The sequence below is a fragment of the Cupressus sempervirens genome, chromosome 10 (genome assembly GCF_028749045.1).
Source record: "Cupressus sempervirens isolate cs-2001-9-10 chromosome 10, ASM2874904v1, whole genome shotgun sequence".
Taxonomy (NCBI): domain Eukaryota; kingdom Viridiplantae; phylum Streptophyta; class Pinopsida; order Cupressales; family Cupressaceae; genus Cupressus; species Cupressus sempervirens.
This window is the reverse complement of record NC_143127.1, coordinates 628,065,499-628,082,850: the sequence shown is the minus strand read 5'-3', so window position 1 is coordinate 628,082,850 and position 17,352 is coordinate 628,065,499. Positions and strand designations below refer to the sequence as shown.

At 36.0% G+C, this 17,352-nt stretch overlaps 1 protein-coding gene across 2 annotated transcripts; it reads left to right on the top strand.

Annotated features, from left to right (window-relative positions):
- Window positions 1–377: 377 nt before the first annotated feature.
- On the top strand, window positions 378–16,821 carry LOC149535406 (basic leucine zipper/W2 domain protein). 2 transcript variants are annotated; one of them, XM_089806334.1, is made up of 2 exons: window positions 378–948; window positions 16,433–16,821. In XM_089806334.1, the coding sequence occupies exons 1-2, from the start codon at window positions 888–890 to the stop codon at window positions 16,588–16,590; spliced, it is 219 nt and encodes a 72-aa protein (XP_089662460.1). In that variant the 5' UTR covers window positions 378–887; the 3' UTR covers window positions 16,591–16,821. The 2 variants fall into 2 exon arrangements, with proteins under 2 accessions (XP_089662460.1, XP_089662461.1); XM_089806335.1 differs by lacking the exon at window positions 378–948 and adding an exon at window positions 1,118–1,241.
- Window positions 16,822–17,352: the final 531 nt, after the last annotated feature.

The following is a 17,352-nucleotide window of genomic DNA, read 5'->3' as shown; positions in this document are numbered from 1 at the left end:
TATAATTTATGTTTAATTTTTAATTTTAAATATTTTATGATTATAGTTTGTAATAAAAAAAATTGAATTTCAAAATACAAGTTAGTAATTATTTATAAGAGTTCTTAGTAATAGTGAGATTAAAGTTTGTGATAAGCATGAACACACTAGAATACTAAAACCTAATAACTTCTATCTCAAAACAAAGTAACTTCTAGTAACTTTGTGAATTATTCCGAAGCAATTACAAGAACAAAAATATCTATTTGAAATGTCAAATTCAAAAGACGTGCAATGAGTTTGCCGTGTAATAATTAAGGAATTCATTAAACTCTGGGAGCACGTGATTCCATTGCAATCTATTGAAGATCAAGGAATTGCAAGATTAACCCCATAATTTAATGGTTTCAGTAAGCAGAGTGGTGATTCTTGGAAGAGAAGCTCACATTGAACCCAATGATAGTAGATGAGAGACATGGTTTACTATAATTTGAAAGGTCCAGAGCAACATAGAAAGACGATGCCTGAAATTTGACTTCACTCTTTAAATTTGAACCAAATTTTATGGCAGAGCAAAATTAGTGAACATTTACTTCCATGTTTGTGGCAAAATACGATTGGCCAGCAGGAGTGCAGGGCTGTTGATCTCAGATTTCACTTTAACTCTTTGTTGATCCCCCCTTCTTGAAAATTCTAGAGTTCCCTGTGTGTGAGAAGAATCTCGAAGAAGTTTCCAGAAATTATTTTATTTCAAATTTTATTGTTATAAAATTATTTTTATCCCTGGTAAAATTGCCACTGTCCAATCAAAAAATAACAGATACGCGTTTTAGTGTAAAAAAATTCGGGTTGTAACTTCGAGAAAAAATATAAGTGGAAGACATTAGGGATTTTGTTGATGAGATAATATGTTTGGGGAGAACGCTGGTGTGAGGATCCTGTGGGTATGGGCAATTGGAACTTTGGGAGGTAATTATTTTTTCACGTCTGTCTTATTCTTTCTGCCATACTGTTGAATGAACATTCACCCAGTTGCACTTTTTCCCTTTTGTGGGTTGAAGAGTTATGTTTCTTCATTGTTTTTTTCGAAAGGTGAATGGCCGTTTGATCTGGCTTATCATTTTTCCCCGGATGAGAGTAAGACTTAATCTGGTAGGAGGAATGTTGTGTTTGATATTCAATTCGGCTACAATGACAACTCAACACAATGGTGAAAATATCATTTTATCTGAAACACCCGATTTTCTGCCCTAAGAGGCCGGGTGAGAAAACATGGGAATTTTTTATTGCTGTGTCTTGAACTCAAAAAGCCATTAGGAGGTCTGCAACTATGAGATTCGCTTTGCACTTGTTTATATTTTTTGAACAAAAAAATCACATAGTTAAAACTGCAAATAAGGGGAGAATAGAAAATCAGTCCATCCTGCCGGCTGAGCTAGAGTCTCCTAGCAAATTGGTGGGAGTTTACCCTTGGTAAATCAGGTTCAGTTATCAGGGATGCTTGTTGGCCGTGACCCGGTCCTAAGGGCTCAACTCTCCTTGGCCAGGGAAAAGGCCTTCACCATATATAGTTTATACCATAGAAGCAGAAATCTGCATTTAATCACATTAATCCCGACTGATCATGGATCAGGCGTTCTGCCGATCAATTCCCCCAAATTTTGATTTTTTTTGGTAAAATCAACAATTTTTTGAGGAGTTTTGGCCAGATAATTGGTAAAAATCCCAATTTCTCCTAGCAAAAAATTGTGATTAATCCATGCAATTTTTTTTGCTGGGAAAAAACACTAAACTGTGTCAAAACTTGCCCAGTTTTTCTATTTATTCGCCACTCAAGCCTTTAGTTTGTATCACCGCAAGCAGTATAGTTGTTTATCACGTGTGATCCGTAAACCCTAAACCCTAAATCCATTTTTTCCAATTTTTCCCATTCTTTTGAAAAATCTCACTCCTCTCATTTGCCTATTTATTCCCTGAATGATTAATGGTCCTATGGACTTTATACACGCACGCAAATGCATTACGCATGTTAATGTATAGAGCTTTTCTGTGGAACTAATATTTTGTTCTTGTATTTTGCTACCATAATCTGTACAGAACTTGTTTCAGAAATCCCTGTTTATTTTTGTTGAAGTTTTGGTTATAATTGGAAGTTGGAACTAATCTTTTTTGGGTAAGCTTCTATTTATTTTCTTCAGCCCTTTTGTTTATTAGATAATGTTTTCGTGTACAGGGCTTCCCAAGTTTTTAGCAGGGGATGCAAATTAAATTTAGGATTGTTTTGCAGTAGCATTGCCCCTTAAAATATAGATTTTTTTAGCCAGATTACAGGTTGTTAAATGTCTTTATTCGAAATTGCCACTGAAAACCTTATTTGGTAAATTAGATGATCTAGACCACATGTAGGTTGGACCGTTGCAACAAAATCTATTAAGCATATATTTTAAACACTAGGACCACGCGCTCTCCGCACCCCCACCCCTTTGCAGCAGTCACTGGAAATCTTTATTTTTGTATACTACAGTTCTAGGTGGACCGATATGTTAGGGTATTCTCTTGAGCTTGGTCATTAGGTCAAAATGAAGGGGTGCGCAGTTTTGGGATTAAGTTAATAACCATTATAAAAGGCAAATTTAAAGAATCATCTTGGAGGGTTTTAATGAGAACTTATAAAAAAGGACGTTTATATTTGCACAATAAAAAAGAAATACATATAAAATATCATATCATGAAACCATTGGGGAATGTACTGTGGCATGGCTTATGTAAGCTTTTGTTAGAGCACTTTCAGTGTTAGGATAAACCACGGACAGAAATAAAAATACATGCAAATATAACCAATAACAGAAAATAATAGATCACACAGAAATGAATACAAGGCAGCAAGATTTAACGTGGTTCACCCAATCCCTGGGCTACATCCACCAAACAGCAAGTCCGATCTTATTACAATCCAGTGATTACAACCTGATTACAATCCGTAATCCCTTACAGCTCAATACCGCCGCAAGAACCAATTTCGCATCACAACATTATGAAAAATACCCAACCCTAAACCCTTTTATACAAGTATTAAACCGCTTTAGGGTTATAACATGTCGGCCATAATTAGCCATAACTTTAGTGGTGAATCTATGAATGGCGAATAGTACCAAAACAATTGGCGAAGAGTACCAAATTTTTTTTTCGAGGCGATGCCCTGAACCCCACTAATTATGAAGTATGTACAGTACTTTCTTGATCAGTCACCACAATCTAACAATCTCTCACTTGGGGACTGATCAGGCTCCACACTAAACAACAATCTCCCACTTGGAGACTGATCCTGTAGCAATACCACTACCACATGTGGCTCCCACTGGATCAAACCACCCTGGAGTCTGCTGTTCTTTTATTCATGTTCAGTCTAAAAGACCAACTGAAGCTGAAGAGGAGTTCAGCTTCTCCCTTGTTACAACCTTTGTCAACATATCTGTTGGATTGTCATTGGTATGTATCTTCTCCAGCTTTAAATATCCATCCTCCAAAACTGACCGAATGAAATGGTACCGCAACTGTATGTGTTTGGTCTTAGAATGCAGAGCTGAATTCTTAGCAAGATGAATGGCACTCTGACTATCTGTGAACAAATAATTATCCTTCTGAGGATGTCCCAATTCTTCCAAGAAGAACTGAAGCCATATCATCTCCTTGGTTGCCTCTGAAGCAGCAACATACTCTGCCTCTGTAGTGGATAGAGCATTAATCTTTTGTAACCTAGAAACCCAACTTACAGCTGTCCCACCAACAGTAAAGACATAACCTGTAGTACTCCGCCTGGTATCAATATTCTCTGCCAAATCTGAGTCAACACAGCCTTGTAAATCAGTAGTAAAGCCCCCAAAGTGTAAACACTTATTGGATGTTCCTCTCAAATATCGGAGAATCCACTTGACAGCATTCCAATGCTCAAATCCTAGATGACTCATATACCTGCTAATGACTCCCACTACATGTGCAATATCTGGCCTAGTGCATACCATAGCATACATCAAGCTTCCTACAGCTGAAGCATAGGGTACCTTGGACATCTTATCCTCCTCTTCCTGTGTCTTGGGACACATCTCCTTAGTCAATTTCAAATGACCAGGTAAAGGTGTGCTGACAGTTTTAGCATTCTTCATAGAGAAACGTTGCAACACCTTCTCAACATAATCAGCTTGAGATAGCGTCAATGTTCTGTTCTTTCTATCTCTGCAAATCTTCATACCAAGGATTTGTTTTGCTGCCCCCAAATCCTTCATAGCAAATGCATGTGATAACTGGCGTTTCAGCCCCTTAATATGATCCATGTTAGACCCAGCTACAAGCATATCATCAACATATAGACATAAAATAATGTAGCTATCATCATCCAACTATTTAAAATAAACACGATAATCTGAATGACACTTGTTATAGCCATGCTCATGCATAAACCTGTCAAATTTCAGATACCATTGCCGAGGTGCTTGCTTCAAGCCATATAAACTTTTCTTCAATTTGCACACTAAGTTCTCCTTACCTTTGACCTCAAATCCCCGTGGCTGGGCCATATATATTTCTTCATCCAAATCACCATGAAGCAAGGCTGTTTTAACATCCAACTGCTCTAAATGCAAATCTTCAGTAGCCACAAGACTTAAAACAGTACGGATAGAAGTCATTTTAACAACAGGAAAAAATATCTCATCAAAATCAATTCCCTTTTTCTGTGCAAATCTTTTTACAACTAACCTAGCCTTAAATCTTTTCTTACCTCCTTCCTCTTCTTTCAACTTGTAAACCCACTTATTCTGTAAAGCCTTTTTACCTGCAGGCAACTCGCATAGATCCCATGTCTTATTCTGTAGCAAAGAGTCCATTTCATCTTTCATTGCAAACTCCCACTGAATCTTAGTATCCACCTGCACAACTTCATCATAACTTTTAGGGTCACCAGCATCAGTAAGTAAAATAGAATACAAAGAGGGAGAAAATCTTTGTGGAGGTCTAATTTGCCTCGTTGACCGTCTAACATTTACTGGGGTGTGTGGTATTTGTTGTTGCACATCATGAGGAATGGTTGGAACATCAGCTTTTGGAGTATCATCCAACACTACATAATCATCTTCTTTCTTCTCATGTTGCTGCAACAGATCTTTGTACAACACTTTCTCATTAAATATGACATCCCGACTTCTAACAATTTTAAGATTTTCAAAATCCCAAAGCCTATAACCAAATTCGTTAATGCCATATTCAACAAAGACACATTTCTTTGATTTAGCTTCTAGCTTGGTTCTATTTTCAAAGTCTATATGAGCAAAAGCTTCACAACCGAAGGTCTTGAGAAAAGAATAACTCACCTTCTTACCAGCCATGCTTCCTCTGGAATACCACAGCCCAAAGGAGTAGAGGGACCTCTATTAATCAAATATACTGCAGTATTGACAGCCTCCGCCCAAATGTGTAAGGGCAACCCAGCATGCAACCTCATGCTCCTTATGCGCTTCATTATAGTCCTGTTCATGTGTTCAACCACTCCATTTTCCTGTGGAGTCCTTGGAACAGTTTTCTGTCCACGAATACCATTAGTGGAGCAATAATCTTCAAATTCATGACTGCAATACTCACCACCATTATCAGATTTGAGACATTTTAATTTCTTACCAGTCTCATTTTCAACCAAGCATTTCCATTTCTTCAAAATTTGAAATACATCAGATTTTTGTCTAAGGAAATAAACCCATACTTTTCTAGTTGCGTCATCAATAAATGTAACATAATAATAAGAGCCACAAAGGGAAGATACCTGAGCTGGTCCCCATACATCTGTATGCACAAGCTCTAATTTCTCCTTTTTGTTTTCCTTCTCAGTCTTTACAAAACTCACTCTCTTTTGTTTTCCATACACAACTTTCACAGAAATCCATATTAACACATTTCATACCTGGTAAAACTTTCTTTGAATGAAGTACTTTCATATCTTTCTCACTCATGTGCCCAAGTCTGTTGTGCCACAGCGCTGTATCAGAATCTACAACAACTATTTGTTTTCCCTGCTTAACTGCAGCAATTGTTCCTGAACATTCATTTTTCTCTGAAACAAGCAAAGTAGTAGGAACAACATGACCTGTACAAAGATATAAGGTGCCTACTTTCACACCTTTTGCTACTACAAGGGAACCTTTTGAAACTTTTTAATTTTTATCATTAAAAGTAACTACACAACCCTCATCACCGAGTTGCTCGGCTGAAATTAAATTTCTACTCAGCCTTGGAACATGTCTTACCTCATGTAGTAGCCAATGATTCCCATTTTGCAACTTAATCTTAATTTTTCCCTTTCCAACAATCTAACAAGGTTCATTATCCCTCAAATAAACAAGCCCAAAATCCCCCTTAGACATAATCAATGAAATAACCTCTATGAAGTGTAGCATGAAATGAAGCACCAGAATCTAAAACTCATGAATCATCAACACTCTCTAAAAACAGAAGCAAAGCATCCTCTTCAGATTTGTTACTTACCACATTTGCTTCCTTGTCTCCATCTGATTTATCTCCTTCATTTTTCTTTCGATTCCAACAATCTTTCTTTTAGTGCCCTGGTTTCTCACAGTACCAGCAATCATTTGGTCCTCTCGATTGAGACCTCCTCCCCTTTGACTTTCCTCTTGATTTCCCACGATTTCTAGAGTTATTTCCTCTTTCAATCGTTCTGCCCCTGTTTTGTGCATTCAAAGCACTTCTTGATGTAGATCCACCTGAGGATTTCCTACGAGTTTCTTCACTCAAAACAACACCAATCACATATCATATTTTAGGGTACTAGATCCAGGAACATAATTACTCACCGCCATTACCAAGCTATTCCAACTTTTAGGCAAAGAACACAAAATCAAGAGAGCTCTAATTTCTTCATCAAAATTGATACCCACAGAAGATAACTAACTAGTAATAGTATTAAACTCATTTAAATGATTTGCAACAGATCCACCTTCTGCCATTTTCATATTAAATAAACGCTTCATGAGAAATACCTTGTTTGAAGCGGAGGGCTTTTCATGCAGTGTCGCTAGAGTTTTCATTAAATCTTCTGTCGTCTTTGCTTTTGTAATATTAAATGCCACCGATGGTGCCAAGCATAACCAAATGCTTCCGAGTGCCTTTCTATCCAAAAGATCCCATTCAGCCTCTGACATAGTTCCCTGATTCTTGGCTTTGCCTTCCAACGGCTTCCATAAATCCTTCTGATATAGATAGTCTTCCATTTGCATCTTCCATAACTGGAAGTTCTGCCCATTAAACCTGTCAACCCTCAGCTTACCCTCATCTGCCGTCGCTCCCACTCAACCGTGAGACTCCCACTTAACCGTGAGACTTTCCTGCAGAGGATAATTGAAAGACAACTTCGCTTTGATACCACTTGTTAGGATAAACCACAGACAGAAATAAAAATACATGCAAATATAACCAATAACAAAAAATAATAGATCACACAGAAATGAACACAAGGCACCAAGATTTAACGTGGTTCACCCAATCCCTGGGCTACGTCCACCAAACAGCAATTCCGATCTTATTACAATCCAATGATTACAATCTGATTACAATCCGTAATCCCTTACAGCTCAATACTGCCGCAAGAACCAATTTTGCATCACAACATAATGAAAAATACCCAACCCTAAACCCTTTTATACAAGTATTAAACCGCTTTAGGGTTATAACATGTCAACCATAATTAGCCATAACTTTAGTGGTGAATTTACGAATGGTGAATAGTACCAAAATGATTTGCGAATAGTACCAAATTTTTTTTTTTCAAGGCGATGCTTCGAACCCCACTAATTATGAAGTATGTACAGTACTTTCCTGATCAGTCACCACAATCTAACATTCAGTTCCCCTATATTTTTCAAACTTCTAGGATTAGGGTTGTGTCAATGTTTTGTGTCTGTGTCTGGTCTAGGTTGCCTTAGGGTTTCCTCTCTCATCTTTCTCTCTGAGTTGCCTAGGTGGGAATACAAGAACAATGTAATGGATTCAATCAGGTTAGGTGACTAGGATTTGGGAAGGTAAGTTTCTGCATATCCTAGATGAGAGAGAGAAACAATCTTATTCATAAGAAACCCTAACTCTATGATCAAGTGTTCCATTAAAGGCATAATACAGGTAGAATGGAGAGATCACAGGCACATTCAGAGCAAAATATGACATAGAATATTGAGGATTGAGGCTTAAAGACAATATGCAGATCGTGAGAATTAGCTACAAGTGAGATCAGTTGAATTCAATACAAAGTGAGCATTGAAAAATGTAGAAATAGCGAAGAACGTGGTCAAAGGTGGCGAAGAGCAAAGTTGAAATGGAATCGATGAATCAAAACACACCTGAACATCCACATCATCAAGTTGAATAGTCAAGTCAGCTTGGAAATAATTCATGACCATCAGATGAAGACTAGATCGATGGATAAAGTTTTTAAGACAGAATTATAAACTGTCTAACGATGCATCTCGTTGACTGTCAGATCAAAGAAGATCCACAGAGGTCATTATGTCGTTATAAAAAGATTCCCGTTTGATAATCTATGAGACAAAGCGATGTAAAGGCACGTGACTAGATGGGCCCAGTATATTCGACGCAGTACCACAAAGCAAAGTAGTCCGATGTCAGATTTTGCAAGCAATACAATTTTGCCATCTGTTTGCCACAATGTGCCTAGTTGGAAAGAGGGACCTGTGCTGCAAAACAAAGAGACTTAACATCGTTTTATTATTGTTGTCGGAATAAAAGGAAGATCTACGTCCGTCGCCATCTCGCTATGTAAAGTTGCAAGGAAAATAATCTATGCGATGTAACGACGGAAAGATACGTGTACTCGGTGGACCCACGGAAGATATTATAAAGGAAGTTATAATGTTTTAATCTCGATTGTTGATTTGAGATCAATGGTGGGAATTCAAAGTTCCGATGACCGTTGGAATATGAAATACGCAATTTGGCGCGAAACGACAGAAGATGAAGAAAATAGTTATTTTCTGCAGGATTTGTGAAATCTCATGAAGATGAAAAGGCATGGAGTATTTTTTGGAATATCATGGATTCAGAATTGTTAGTAGAAGAGATGCACGTGCTCATATCATGATAATTTCATATTTTATTCTCATTTTCTTTTCTATTATATGACTGTTGCTCTACCAGAATTAAGAACGGATAGAGAACTATAAACGTAACCTCATTGGACAATACAAAAGTTGGCAGACTTGATGGTGAATTGGTCGGTAATTCCATTTACCCTATTTGCTTGTCATGTTTTCTTGCCCATTCTTGGATTAGTTCTGTATTAAGGGTTGACGGACAATTATATGTTATCCTGTGATAATCAAGTGAATTCCATTTCATTTTGATACTTGCAGTAGAAGTGATTCCATTTACTTTCTTCATATATGATTCAGCTTCATCTCTTGTTCATTTCATATTATGCTAGATAGTTTCATTGCGAATTGAAGGATAGATGTTGTGAACCTATTAGTAACTTGCTGAATTCCATTTCATCCAAGCCTAATAGTCAAAGCAATTCCATTTGCCCTTATGTGCATTTCTTCTTCTCTTCCTCTTTTGCATATAGATGGTTAATACTACATTAGAATAGAAGTAAGAGTTGGGAATCTCAAAATAGTCTATTACAGTCATTCCATTGTGTGTGATAGGTTGTCCAAATCTATTTTGCCTGAATTGTTTGTGCCTATAAACAATTTGGTTATCCTTTACTGCTCTCAAGTTAAGAGCTTATAATGTCAAGACTTTTGATCTCATAAAAACATATCCATTGCATATCATTGCAAATCATAGAGAGCTGTACCTAGTTAATTTAAAGGGTAGTGATAGAGTACACACACTGACCCATTTGTTGGTAAACATTCTTTTGTCTCTCCAAGCTTTGGGTATCAAAGAGTCAAGATTATAAAATCTAATAGGAGAACAAATTGTTAACCAATAACTTTTAAAATATAGCTTCTCAAACTACCATTTATGGGAATGCACTTAATTGATTTTAATAAGAATAATAAATTACAAGTTATAAAGGTGACTTGATTACAATATGTATAAGCTTAATATTGCAACACTCCGACTTAAGGTTTATATTTCACACGACAAAACATGTTGATCAAAACAAATGTACATATACAAATTCTTTAGAAGTTAATCTTTGAAAAAACAATTTCTAAACCAAGTTGAACTCCATCAAGTTGACTTGTTACCCTCAATATGTAATGGCCCCATTTTTGCCAGCATCAAAGTTTCAGGGATTAGCGTATTATTTTGATCCTCGTAGGCTAATTATTGTGAATAGAGGGTCTTCTGAGGCAGTGGCTTGGCTTGGGAGGGTCTTGTCTTCGCCACAATTTAGTAAGCTACAGGTTGGTCTTTGTTTGACTCAGATTGGACTTCATTTGGGGTTTGATTTGTTTACTTACTATTTGTGGTAAGTTGGGTGTTGATTGAGATAGACCCTTGCTATTTTTGGAAAGTGCATTTGGTCACATGGAGAAATACTAGTATGACTCCTATTTCAAGCAGCATATTCAAATGATGAGTATTTTGGGACTTATTATATTTTTAGTGGCTAAATTATTATTAAATTATTAAATGACTTATTACAAGGTTATAATCTAAGTTTACAATTTCACTTAAGTTGAGGGTTGAGTCATCATTGCCATTTATTATATGCTTAAGCCAAGTATTAAATATTTTAAGTGATGTGTTGGAAAGTTTCAAGAGATGAGTTCTTTAGGGAAACTTTCCCAGTTTATGAAGTTGTGTTCTTTTGGAAACTTTTATCAATAAAGCATTATAAATATGAGCTCATTTCATTGGAAAAGAGCACACTTGATAATTTATTTGCTTTGTTGCCTTTCTGGCCTTTTTTGAGTTATGATTTTGGGCCCTTGCTGAAGTATAAGGGTTTGGATTCTAAATTGTAACATTGGATCTACAGCTGAAGTGTTGTAGATTCGAATGTGAGATTTTATTCTGGGATTGCTTTGCAAACAGTTGCTGAGGTAAAGCTATTTGCTATCTTCTCCTACTGTTCTCACTGTGTCTAAGGAGGAATTTGTTTTCATTAATTGTTGAATGAATTGGAAGTAATTCGTTGGCTGAAGATTGTCTTGAAGATCTGAGAATTGCATCTGAGTGTGATCATTGTGCATTTGAAGAAGATCATTTCCCTTAATGGCAGCGATTTGTTTTAATTCAGTGATATCCATCATTGGGCAGCTGCATTTGTATTGAACAGATCCAAATTGGTATCTGCAATTGAGTATTAAGCAACTGCAATTTTGTGTGGGGTGGCATTTTGTAACAAATAAATTTTCATAACCAAATTGAAGACACCTAAAGATCTATTGTCTCCTAACTTAATAAGTAACTAATTCCATTTCACATGATATTAACAGAATATAGCTATGATAAGCAACTATTACTAATCTAACTGTATTTCATGTTAAGCTGAAATAAAGAAAATGATAAATAAATAAATACAGTGTAAACAATTTTAACCGTTCTTAATTGAAATCATATTCAGCTGAAAAATAAAGTATCGACTATCTTCCTTAACTGAGTTCAGACCTAATTGAAAATATACAATTTCTTATTCAATTTGGATGACAATTAACTACTCCATTTGAAATAAAGAGACTATCTAATTTATTCATGCTAAAAGATTAACAAGTAAAATAGTGAAAAACATACAGTAATAATGGAGGATCCTTTATCTGGTTGTGCAAGCTTTAGCATTGGTGATAGGAGAAGCATTGACATAGGCTTAACCTCCCAACCTCGGACTATACTTATCCCCACACATCCTAACATATTAGAATGACCCTTCCTACCTCGAGATTAGGCTTGGGATGTTCTTTAGTCCAGCCATCCGAGTTGTCGGGTGGTCTTGAGTGCCTAATCAGTTATACCTATATAACTGAGGTATAACTGATGTCTACAGATATCAAGTGATCATAGAATGACACATATGCCTATAAACTACCTTGGCCAGGGATTTCCGTTTGGGTTCAATGACCCGATCGCCACCACTCAACTTGACAATAGATTCCATTACAGGGATAGCATGAGCTATTAAGTGCTTCATTACATAGTTATTCATATCTGATTTCATTCTTGCTTCTTGCAAGTTAACTCCACCTCTTCACCATTCCATGGCTTCTTTGTCGGTGAATTCCTCGGTGTTTGTAAGATTATGAGCATTTTGATATTATTTACACCTCTTCACCATTCTATGGCATCTTGCCAGTGAATTCCTTGGTGTTAGAGATTCTATAAGTATTCTGATCATGTTCGAAAATTATGATAGCATGGTAATTAATGTCGGTTCATACAATCATTCAAGTTTTTACAGCTACAATTTGAATTCATAAATGATGTTTAATCACAAGGATAATTGATGAAGATCTTCAATGAAATCTATATAATGTAGGGAACCAACAGCAAGATGTTATAAATTAATCTCAGTCTAACAATGCATAGCCGGCTATGGTCAGGCATTCAAATCAGGGAAAGAAGTTATGTATATGAAAACATATTTGCATTATTCTCAGCTCTATCAATATGTAGCCGATAGTAATCAAAGAAGGAAGAAACTATGAAACACAAACGCATATGTTATATTTCTTGTAGCCGACTACGGTCGGGCATATGCTTAGCAAATGAAGGAATCCTATGAAATACGATTGCATTTAATCATGGCCTGTGATTGTGATTGCAGTTGGTCTAAACATTGCTCCTCTCGTCCTTGCCTGGAACCCCTATTGGCAAGTTGTCTCACTCGCTAGCTTTGAGACTTGGGTTGCGGAATGCAAAACGTTGGTGGAGCAAGGAAGAGAATAGAATGATACAGGTGTGCAGACAGAATGAAAGTTTTCGACTGAGCAAGAACTCACGGCTTGAATAATTCACATGGCTTAAAAGGAAGACATAGCAAACATGGAATAGGTTGATGCTGCCTTGGTTGATTCACGACTTGTTATAAAGGCTTGCTGAGACTCCTCAGCTACTATCGATTTCCAAGATGACTATTCAAATTCAAAACATTAATTTGATTTTGGAAAAGAGAGAAATGAAGAGGGAAAGAAATAAGGAGTTGAAGAGTTATAATTTTTATTTTATTATTATAATACGTTCTTATACATTCACGTAAGTTTATTTATGAGGTAACATTAGATTATATTATTATAATTTATTGGTGCCATTTCATTTTTATATTTATGTGTTTGTATGTAAGTGTTTGTTGTAATGATATGATAAAAATTAATAAACAATTTCCAAAGGTATGTATTATATTTTAATTTAGATTATTTTATGTTTTTCTTATATTGTTTCCTTAATAGCTCATGAGGTCCCATAATGTAACCTGTGGACAAGTCTTTGTATCCTTTCCAAGGAAGTCTTAGGTCATACTTGCCGATCTTGATGACCGAACCAAACGAACATCCCATTCCGATGATCCTGTTTAGCAATGCTTCCCCTCTCTTCAGTCTTCTCCTACAATCACCCATGTAAAACATTCTCGCCAAAATATTAATTCCATAGTAATTCAAAATAAAATATATTAATTGTTAATTCAAATCAAACAACTGCTAATCATCTAATAACAGTTATAGGTTACCGACCATTTCATCAACAGTCAGTACAACGTATATAAATAACTCACTCATTTCACATGATCATGAAAAGAAATAATTCATTAAACCAACAGTTATGATAAAAAAAAATTAGGGCAAAATTTGGGATGTAACACATTTGGTGTTATAGAGCTGGCCGATCCATATTATAAGGCCTGCGTATGATAGAATGTGGCCTGCGATTTCTCATTAAGGTTGACATCTAATGTTTTTGGGTCTGTAATCAGCGTTAGAGGTTGGTGAGGGTTTTAATAAAAAATTGCCCAGTATTTAAGGAGAGTGCTGCAACATCTTAGGGCCGCGTTTTCATTTGAGAAGAAGTTTGCAATGTGTATGGACTGGCGTCTAAACTTGGGAGTGAATTTCTGCCAATAACAGGTTCCCATTTAATTGTTTGCTCATTTCAAATCATATAGTGCTGGGAGTAGTTTATTTTGCATTTGTTTTTCCAAGCATATCATTGGAGGATCAGCTACAATAAGGGTGTGACAAATAAAAATCAGGTTCCTTCGTTATTGGGAATTGAATTTAGTTTTGTGCGAACTTTTTTATATTATGTTATTTCCCATTGAAAAATAAAATTGTGGAAATTCATTTTGCAAAAGTCAGCAATTCTAAATTAATTCCAATATTCTGAAATTTAGTCTATGGGTTTAAAATGCAAAGCAACAAATTCAGTCATTAGAGGTTGTTTGCCAAATGTTTGACAAAATGTCAAACCTAGTTTAGTTTAGATTTGGGACCAGCAGGGGTTATTACACAAAAGATGTAGCTCACAAGCTAAATTCCAAAGTTCCCAAATTACCACCTCTTTCTTAAATCACAAATCTCCCAAATCATCAGATAACAATCCATGTTGAGTTACATCCAAGTGCTCTATCATGTTGTCTCGTGACCATTGTGAAGGTATAGTTCCCAAGAACCACACTCTGAAACTATATGAGCAACAATCCGTATTTTGTTCAGGAGTTTCCTTCTTGTCTGTGAAAAAAATATTGAAATATATGCATTTTTCGATACTTATAATATCAAAAAGAAAAAGAAAAACCATATGTATCACCTACCATTTCTCTAAGCAAAAAGCTGACTTGAGATGATGAAAATCCTCAGCCTCTAATTTGAAAGGTTTAAAATTAAGTTTCTGTCCCTAGTATCTTCAAAACAATAATTTCAACAAAAGCATCAACTGGTGTATCCTTTCCTCAAAATAGGCTAAGTTCACATCATTTGATTTTTCCAAGTTTTCCCTTAAGAATGTCACTAGCATATTTTATTTGTCTATGCATTCCCTTAAGAACAATAATTTCAACAAAAGCATCAGTTGGTTTCTTATCCTCCATATATGCTAAGTTAAGATCATTTGATTTGTCTAAGTTTTCCCTTAAGAACATCGCTAGCTTAGCTCATACATCATAATTCTGCCTAGGACACTTGAGTGTATTGTGTACTCCAAGATAGACACTCTCTTTAGCCCATCTCTCCTTCAGTAATCTCCATACCTCTTTTAAAGTCTCATGTAATGTTTTATATAAGTCTTAAGGATTGGTTTCTAGGCAATCAAACTCTTTCATAAAGGTTGTATTTTAATAACTATATAAAGTAATCTAATTATATTTCCCTTTTCAAAAGAGTTTATATAAATACTTCTTATCTATACCCCTTTTAACCAAAGAATCATCAAATTTTTGATACTGAATAAAATTTAAATTGTTGAATCCGTAAATGGAAGATTTCTGTTATATGTTAAAGATGATTACAATAAAACAAGTAAATCAAAATGTAGTGAAGGGGGGATTCTAATAAAAAAAAATGTGTTTTTTTAACCCATGGCAAAAAGCATCCACTGATGCCCAGAAGTCCCTGGGACACTTGAGGGATGCTCTGGCAACCCCCTCAATGTCCTGGGGATGCTGGAATGTATCTGTGCCTTGGTGGCTGAGGGGCAGCACAGCTGGGGACTTGGGAAGGGTATCCGCAAGTCCCAAGGACATCCTCTTTCCAGGAACACTAGGGTTTAGGGAGGGACACGATGCTTTGTAACACTGTCTAAAGCAAAGAATTACAATCTAACACCTCCAAGGGATGCCCAACACAGTACTATGTTACTTCAGGAAGCCCCATAAAGGAAACATCAAAACAATGGTAAAGACTCGTGAAGAGCACATGTACTCATAAGAGTGCAACAAAATACATAACCTTGAGAAACATTTAAACAGTGAAAACTCTAGCAAGTGGGCACAAAAACCCCTTCATTTCACAATCTCAGCCAATAAGCTGATGTTACAATGCCTTATATGCTTTTGTGGTAATGACAACATCAATAAACATCCTTTTGTCAACTGGTTTATGTTTTTGCCTCCTCGAACCCTGTCTAACACTTTTATATCCATCCCTGCAATTAACCTAAAAATGAAGGAATTCCTTGGAGACAAATCACCTAGACACTTTCACTGGCTGAAGTGGTTTTCTTTACCCCACAAGTCCCTCCTACAATATGTTGCTTTCTCAAAATGTTGGCATATGGTACCATGCTTAAACCGCTTCCTTTCTGACTTCCATGTTTCACTTAAGGGAGTAGCTGAACTACTTGGGCACCATGTTAACCGCTGCTCCATTTGCTTCTTTCCCCTCGAGTGATTTGAATCAGTAATTATAATAGATATTACTTCTCTTTTGATAATTCATCCTATAATGTACTTCTCACTCATAAACATGCTGATGATTTTTTCTTGTCTTATGCATTTCAGTTCTATCCACAGTAGTTGTAAAAAGGAGAATGGAAGACCTAGAGGCCATCATGAATGATAATCAAAGGCGGACTGAAATGATATCAGAGAATAATGTGAATCAAGTTGACAGAGAATTTGAAATAACAGGAGATATTAAGGATAATAAGGAGACATGAGGCCAATATGAATTTGGACAATCCTGCTTTAAAGTGCTCATCATTTATCGTTTAATGGATGTTGCTCAGTGGCCAATTCTGCAGATGAGGTTATATTTGATAGAAATGCCGTCTTTGTGATTTTTTCTTTTTCCTCACTGTTGTAAAACATTTGCACAGTTGGAAACTGAAGATGTGATATGATGAATGCTGATCTTGCAATAAAAGATTCTTTCTTTCTTAGTTAAATAATTATTTGTTTGGTCGAGCAGCAAGAAAGGGGGTTTCTTTGATTTCAAAAGTCCTGGGTGAACATAAGTTTGCCACATTAAACCGTAAAAATGATTATCAAGATTAAAAGTGTGCAAATTTGTTGGATTGTGTACTTAAGACGTGTCAATATGGTATGAATATCTGAATTTGTTGATGTCAAAATTTTAAAATCTTGAAGTCAAGTGAAAATGGAACACCACATAATTAACCACCTGTGGGCAGGGGAGCGCGTCGCATCACCCAACATAATGAACCTGCATTTAGCAAATGAAGTCCACAGTGGAATACTGCAAAGCAAACAGTAAAGCCTGGTAGTCAACGTTATTAACATATTGATTGGAGCACATCCCAAATCCTTATCATTAAATGGGAAATTATTATTGTTTTTGTAGCATTGTGAAAGTGTACACAGTATTAGATAGTCATGCACTATTGTAAAAATATTTTTTGGGTGGTTCCTGTTTCAAAAATTCAATTTCTATTTTATTGATCTTGTAGGTGTTCTTCCAT